The 8,548-nt window shown below is 43.2% G+C and overlaps 1 protein-coding gene across 1 annotated transcript; it reads left to right on the top strand.

Annotated features, from left to right (window-relative positions):
• The first annotated feature begins 4,552 nt into the window (after window positions 1–4,552).
• Window positions 4,553–7,276, top strand: LOC110942609. The gene has a single exon (XM_022184385.1). The coding sequence runs from the start codon at window positions 4,553–4,555 to the stop codon at window positions 7,274–7,276; it is 2,724 nt and encodes a 907-aa protein (XP_022040077.1).
• The last annotated feature ends 1,272 nt before the right edge of the window (window positions 7,277–8,548 follow it).

Below are 8,548 nucleotides of genomic sequence, written 5' to 3'. Positions count from 1 at the left end.
TGTTGGCAACAATGACTATAGAACCGCGAACGGAGGATTTGCATCTTACCACAGACGCCCTGATCATCTCCGTGGCAGTAGGAGACTACCGCATGAGGCGAATCCTAGTCGACACCGGAAGCTCAGAAGACATCATCTATGAACATTGCTTTAACAGAATGCAACCAGAGGATAGGAAGTTGCTTGAATCAGTACACGCCCCTATCAAAGGTTTCACAGGGGAAAAGGTTGACCCTATTGGTCAAATCACTTTCCCGGTAACCTTCGGGCAATCACCCAAAGAAAGAACCATACTACTAACTTTCCATGTAGTCCGCGCTGAGTAATACCACAATGTGATAATCGGAAGATTCACCCTGGGAAAATTGGACGCCATAGTCTCCACGGCAAGGGGTTTTATGAAGTTCCCAACACCGCAAGGTATCGCCACCGTATTTCGCGATAAAATCGGGGAAGTACTAAATACCAAACGATGTCGCCAGGGGCCCACCGGGGCCACGGGACCAGAAAGATGGGTATTAAGCACGCGCCATCCAGACCAAATGGTCACAATTGGGGACACTCTGTCCCCGGAATTTGTAAGCGACTTGAAGCAATTGTTAAAAAGAAACGCGGACATTTTCGCTTTCGAGCACTCCGATATGACGGGAGTCCCCCGTGACAAAGCGGAACACAGGCTCGCCACACTTCCAGGCGTCAAGCCGGTTGCTCAGGGTAAGCGCAGCATGGCCCCGGACCGCCGGGCGGCGGTCGTTAAAGAAGTACGAAAGTTAGTGGAAGCTGAAATTCTCAGGGAAACGCAATACCATACATGGGTATCCAACCCGGTCATGGTGAAAAAACCAGATGGCACGTGGCGAATGTGCATCGATTTCAAAGACTTAAAAAAGGCGTGCCCAAAAGATGCGTACCCGTTACCCGAGATTGATTTAAAGGTCGACTCCCTGGTACCCTATTGTCACACCCCGATCTCCACGTGTCACCGGTGGGCCCGGTGTGGGGTACAGTGACGTGGTTGGCATCGTCATAGACAAACAACACAATATAATAATGCACAGCGGAAGCAGAATAGATACATTTCAACTTTAATTAAATGTAATTATAACATCATAAGTAGTTGAAACGGATCCACAGGCGGATCAAATAAAAATAAGATAAAATTGTTCAACAGTTTATTTTGTCGTCCGAGCTTGCGAGACTATAGTGGACGCTCTTAGGAAACAGCCAGCCTAGTTCGTTTAGTACCTGCACTTAACCTTTTGGGAAAAATACGTCAGTTTACACTGGTAAATACAAATCAACTGACTCGTTTTGAAAATGATTGAAAATTGATTTAAATGCACAAGGCATAAATATTTTTATTAACTTGGGATAATTATGCAATATAAACTTGTGAACGAATTACATGTACCCGTACTTTTGGTGGCCCGGGATCTGCTGTCCGGGCTAAAGATTAAATGACACACCACATTAAAGAATTATACACGTCGGGTGTACGCATACACCCCGTGCTCTGGTCGTGGCCATCTCGTAAGATAATGCCAAGGATATCCGGGACACGGTCAATAACCCCCCAAAGCCTAAAGTAAGAACAAGACTGGTTAAACGAGTCGCACAAACTATTCAAGACTGTACACCCATAGGGTGCAGGATTTGTGCGCTCGATCAAGCGGTATTTTAAATACCGTACCCCAAGCCCGTATAGGGAAAATAAGTCAAAATGTATTTACCTGAGCAAGTATGAATCACAAACGGTAAGTGTAGGTAGCTTTTACTGGCCCTCCTAATCTGGAACAAAGGTTTATAATAACCTATTAGAATCCTAACAGGTCTTTTATTTAAGCCTAAGCTTTGACCGGTTAGTTTTAAGGACGATACGGTACAAGCGCACGATTAAGCGAAAGACCGGATAGAATGTGATTTAGACCCGACAAGTCTGGATACTTGTATAATATGGGTATACTAAATACATTCTGGATTTTGAGACAAAAAACGATAACGTTTGACCCGTTTCGGTCAATTTACGCAAACTAGTTACGTAAACCGTACCGAACGCAAAAAGGGCGTTACGGGTAGCCAAAAGAGTCAAATGCAAGTTCCCTGAGATAATATGCTTTAAATATGATATAACATCAGTAAGTTATGTTCTATATTGCCCGGAATAATTTTAAACTCAATTTATGCCTTAGAAGGGCATTTTGGTCATTTAAAAGATTATAAAAGAGTCAAATTAGAAATCTGAGTTTCGGGTCTGGTTTATACAGTAAATATACTTCATTTAACATATTATAACAGTAGGGTATGACCCATATACCAAACTCAACATTTAATATCAAACTATGCACCGTAGGGGTATTTTAGTAATTTCACAAGGGCTAAAAATGCCAAAACTGGAAATCTGAGTTCATATACTTATACTTACTGTTATTATATGAAAATATACTAATTACATCAGTAGGTATGAGTCTTATATGTTTAAAACGGGTATAACGCCTACTATACGCTAAAAACGCTTAAAAATGCGATTTAGAGCCGTTTCCGGGTTTTCAAAAGAAAGCTGAGATTTTTATATTTCCAGAATGCTCAAAATAATTTATTTAACATATAAAATCAGTAGAAGAAGATTTGGGGTCAAAAGAATGTGTAAAACTCATTTTATGGCTTAAATGGTCAAAACCGGCATTAACCGAATCGACTAAGCGATCTAAGATACGATCAGCCAAAAATTAAATAAAAATCATCAAAAATCCCAAAATATTATATAACATCAGTGGGTAAAAAGTTTTATATCAAAACGTGGCCTGAAATAGGTTATACGCTAAATGCGCCGTTTATGTAACTTTAAGATATAGTTTTACGATATCGGCCATAACTCAAAATCTGGACCACCAACTGATCTCAAATTTTCGGTGCAAGTTTATAGATTAGAAATAAAGATTTCTACTCTTTCACTTTTCCAAAAATCACGTTTTATATCGAAAAGGGCAAAATAGTCAACTTTAAGCATAAATCGGAAACATGCAAATGAATCGGCTAAGCATAGACTCAAGATATAAAAATTCCAGAAAGTTTAACCAAAATAAAAGTGGTTCAAAATATGCTCTAATACAGGTCTCAAACATGCATGCACGGATCCGAATCGAGAGTCAACGAAAAAGTCGTTTTATAAGACTTTCGGTTCCAATCCGGGTTTATACTAAAGATTGTCGAGTTGATCATGGTAAAACATATTCTTATATTCATTATGAAGCTATTTTTGATGATCAAACTGATTGCATGTCATCTACATTACCATTTACGCTATATTTCGCAAAAACGATTTCTGTTGACTTTTTAGAAACAACTTTGACTCGACAAATAGCATGCTTAGAGTGGGAATCAGAGAATACCCTTTTGAGGGTTTGTTTCCCACATAAATACCAACATATCGGTGGTTTCAATTTGAGAAATGACAGAGTAAAACTCGTTTAATCGAAAAGTCAAATAATAAGAACAACGGTTTGACTTTTAGCAATTAATCTATGCTAGAACGAATTAGAGACTGATATAGAAGCTTACAAAGGTCCTAATGAAGCTTAGTTAACACTTAGAGTCAGCCTTGTCGTTCAGAAATGCTCCAGAAAGCCTTGAGAGTGTTCTTGCAAGTTGAGAGTTCTTGTTTACAACCAAGTGCCCAAAAATATGAGCTTGTGATCTGATTTAAGGAGGAAATTCAGAGGTTGGAGGGAGGTTACTATTGTCCTAGGCATGCAAGGAAGTTTATTGGTGCAAAAGGAGGTGATATGAGCTGTTTACCACTTCAAATTCGGACCCAAATTGAAATTTTCGCGAAGTTCTGATGCTGGCGGGGTCACGCGGCCCGCCTAAGGATTCCCAGGCGGGTCGCCTGGGGTCTGCAGGCCCAAAATTGTTTCAAACTTGGCAGCTTTGGTCCCTGTTCTTGCACGCGATGCTTCGGCTACTTATTTTGACTCGTAAACCCCCAAACTTGGTTTTTAAGAACCTTGGGACATTTACCAACATGGTAATGTCCTTGGATAACTTTGCGCTCAACCGAAAAGTCATGAAATTCGACGTTGACGCTTTTAACCCCTCAAGTACGGTTTTGTCCATAACTTTCTCATACGTTATCGAAACTTCACGAAATTTTTACCACATATTCTAGTGAGTATATTTTAGCATTACAATGCTTCGGGTCTGCCAAAAGTTCACTCAGAGGTATAAATTCAACATGTTGACATATTTGGCCCCTGTAGTTTGCAATTCCTCACTTTTGTGCAATTTCCGCGTCGTATGATCCATGAACCATCCGTTTAAGGTTATAAACATTATGTAGGGTTATCATAGAGTCTATTTATCCATTGTTGACACTTTGGACCCTTACATTCCATAGTTTTCACTGTTTGTCACTTTTAGTCCCTCTAAAGTATGTTTTCACATACCGGAACCTTATGACACGTGTCAAGACATTATTGGACGTAAATTTTCGAGGTGTTACACCTATCGATTCAAATGTTTCCTAGACGCGTATAAAGGGTACCACCAGATTAAAATGTCCAAGGAAGATGAAGAAAAAACAGCGTTTCATACCGACGTGGGCATCTTTTGTTACACCAAGATGCCTTTTGGGCTACGAAACGCAGGAGCTACCTATCAGAGGCTCATGGACAAGGTGTTTGAGGCACAGATCTGGCGAAATTTGGAAGTCTATGTAGACGACCTCGTAATTAAAAGCAGCGAAGAAAAACAGATGTTGGCAGATATCGAGGAAACTTTCCAGCGGCTCAGAGAGTACAACATAAAATTAAATCCAAAGAAGTGTTCGTTTGGGGTGGAAGAGGGGAAGTTCCTGGGGGTAGTAGTCACCCGAGACGGTTTTAAAGCTAACCCGGAAAAGGTAGCCGCCATAGCGCGAATGCCTTCTCCCCGAACGCTGAAAGAAGCTCAAGCCCTAAATGGACGACTGGTAGCAATCAACAGGTTCTTAGCAAGGCACGCCGAAAAGTCATTGCCTTTCATAAAAACATTAAAAGATTGCCTCAACAAGAAGAATTTCAAATGGACCAGCGAAGCGGAGCAGGCTCTACAAGAAATGAAACGTTTTATAGAAGGGTTACCTACGCTGACAGCGCCCAGACCCAGTGAAATACTAAAGATGTATTTAGCGGCCGCTCATACGGCGGTGAGCGCCGTGCTCATGGTTGAACGAGAAGGGAAACAGACACCAATATACTACAGAAGCCGGGTGCTAGCGGGGCCTGAAACGCGCTATCCTACACTGGAAAAGCTAGTTTTAGCATTAGTACACGCCACAAGGCGACTAAGAAGATACTTTCAGGTACACCGTGTACAAATCTTAACCAATTACCCGCTACAACAAGTTTTACACAAGCCAGAGGTTTCGGGCAGGTTGGCTAAATGGGCCATTGAGCTGGGGGCTTTAGATATTGAATATCAGAAGCGAACAGCGGTTAAAGGGCAAGTGATTGCTGATTTTTTAGCTGAAATACCGGAAGGAGAAGTCATTACGGACCTAGTCGTCCAAGATATACCAGAGTCCAGCACTACAAGGCAGACTTGGAAACTATACACTGATGGATCATCTAGCGGAAAGGGGTCCGGTGCAGGCCTAATGCTAATAAGTCCAGATCAAATCAGACTAATGTACGCCTTACGTTTCGACTTTGAATGTTCTAATAATGAAGCGGAGTACGAGGCATTATTGGCAGGTTTACGAATGGAAAAATCCATGGGGGCAGCCAGGGTAGACGCATACGTCGACTCGTTGCTGGTTAACAATCAGGTAAACGAAACGTATGAAGCTAAAGACGAGTCAATGGCGAAATACCTGGCAAAAACTAAAGAACTCATGGATTCCTTCGACAAGGTCACACTCAACCATGTACATAGAGGAAAGAATCAAATAGCAGACGCCCTAAGCAAACTCGCCACCTCAGGCATGGAAAAGGAAGTCAAAGTCGAAACGTTACAAACACCCTCAATCGAACCACGGAGTGTTTCCGCCATCACAATGGAAGAACCTTGCTGGTATACTCCGATTCTACGCTTCCTCGAAACGGGTGAGCTACCTCCCGCCAAGGGCGAGGCACAGAAGATACAAACGAAAGCGCTACAATATGAGGTCAATGATGGTGTCCTATACCGAAAATCTTACTTGGGTCCGTTGCTGCGATGTGTTTCCCCAGTAGAGGCAAAGTACCTCATCAGCGAAATTCACGCGGGTCTATGCGGCATACACGCCGGACCTCTAGCAGTGGTGGCCAAAATCCATAGCGCGGGATATTACTGGCCTGGGATGCACGAAGACGCTGTAACGGAACTACGAAAATGCCGCAGTTGCCAGAAGTTCGCTCCTCAGACAATACGGCCCAAGAACAGCCTGGTATCGGTGACAGCAGCGTGGCCTTTCCAGAAATGGGCCGTGGATATCGTAGGACCTTTCCCGCTGGCCCCCGGAAAGTTGAAGTACCTAATTGTGGCGGTTGATTACTTCACCAAATGGGTGGAAGCAAAACCCTTGGCTAAGATAACGGCGGAAAATGCCAAAAAATTCCTCTGGGAGCACATAGTGTGCAGGTTCGGGTTACCGCTTTACCTGGTGAGTGACAACGGGACACAGTTCACGGATAGAATTTTCCAGGAATGGTGCACTGATCTCCACATCCAGCAGATTTTTACGTCGGTAGCACACCCTCAAGGTAACGGACAGGTGGAGCGGACGAACAGGAGTTTGCTAGAGGGCATCAAAAAACGACTGGGGCACGAGGGAAGCTCGTGGGTGGAAGAATTGCCACATGTCCTTTGGGCACATAGAACAATGCCCAAAACTAGCAACAACGAAACCCCATTCAGCCTTACCTACGGAATGGAGGCAATGATACCTGCTGAAGCAGGGTTACCGTCATTACGCCGTCTCAACATAGGCAATGACAACGACCAATCTCTGAGAGAAGGCTTGGATTTGTTGGAAGAAAGGCGTGAGGCAGCCGCCATCAGCGTAGCACGATACAAGAAAGCGTTGGAAAAGTATTATAACAAACGGGTGGCTAAACAAAGTTTCAAGGCGGGTGATTACGTCATGCGTGACAACGAAGCAAGTAGAATGGAACCCTCAGGAAAACTGGACCCAAACTGGGAAGGCCCTTATATCATCCAAGAAGATCTGGGTAAAGGGGCCTATCGCCTATCCCGACTAGATGGCACGCCAATACCGCACAGTTGGAACATCGCCCAGTTGAGGAAATGCTACCTGTAAAACCTTGCTCCTAACAGCAAGAGTTAACTATCTTCTCAATTCACATTTGTAACCCGTGTTGGGGTTTTTTTTGCTTTTCTTTTATTACTCCATGCAAGTTTAATAAAGATTTAAGTTTATTTGTTACAAAAGTTACCATCGCACGATGAATGCATAAAACGGTAAAAACACAAACAACACCCTTAAACATGAAATATTTTTCATTCATATAAGTCATAGGGTTAACAATAACAAGCGCTTACGGCGGGTATCTTGGTAATAGATACATACACCGCCCCAAAACGGATAGGCATCACTACATGTACATAACCTATCTCAAAAAAACCAAGTACTTGTCCTTGTCACTAAAAACCAAACATATGGGAACCAAAATACAGAACATGTTCAAAACACCTACTGAGGAAGGTTGGGTGCCATCACCACTGCAGGGGTATGCACCACCACCTCATCACCCACAACTACAACTGGATCGATGGCCAAATTGTCAGATGAACCATCAACCATCGGAACCACCGTACCTGAGCCATCCACCTGCTGTCTCCTCGGCCGACCACCAGAATGGCGTTGGTACGTCAGACGGTATCGCTGTTCAGGGTTCACCGGAATCAGACTAGACAGCACATCAGCTGATAGCTGTGGCACTCCGGGATCCACTGGTTGAGGATCCTCAATAACAATGCTCTGACATGCTCGGTTAGCACGAACCGGAGCAACATTGGGAATGGGTCTCCTCCCCCTAAGCATCGACCTCGTTACCGGGTATTGCAGCTGGAGCAAGCCATCAGCAGCATCAAGAACCCGGAAGATCTCGGAGAGTCTTTGCCTATATCGTTTTCTTTCCATCATGTCCAAACAACCAAATAAGGAAACGAAAGGTAAATTTATAGCAGGAGTAAAAAGTTTTGACAGTGGTGACGTCAGGTGCATTAATGGAAAATAATCATCACACGTCACAGAGCCATATTTTAAAAAATTCGGCGGTGTCAGAAATCATGACATTTGCATTAATATAGCTGTCAAATCAAAACAGAAATGGGCACTAAACCCAATTCAAACAGTGTCATTAGCAAAGCAATAAGAGTACATAGCAAGCAACAAAAAGAAAAGCGAAGTTGTCATTCTTCTTCAGACTCCTCCGCGGGGTCCAGCATCAGACGCAGCGATTCTATCCCATCCTCATTGACTTTGTCCATTAAATCGCCATAACAGGGCAGCGGCTCGGTATACGCCGCTTCAAGGGCGCTCACCATATCAGTTTGCAGCTTACCCTTG

This window comes from Helianthus annuus, chromosome 5, assembly GCF_002127325.2.
Source record: "Helianthus annuus cultivar XRQ/B chromosome 5, HanXRQr2.0-SUNRISE, whole genome shotgun sequence".
NCBI classification, from domain to species: domain Eukaryota; kingdom Viridiplantae; phylum Streptophyta; class Magnoliopsida; order Asterales; family Asteraceae; genus Helianthus; species Helianthus annuus.
This window is presented reverse-complemented; position numbering and strand designations above follow the sequence as displayed.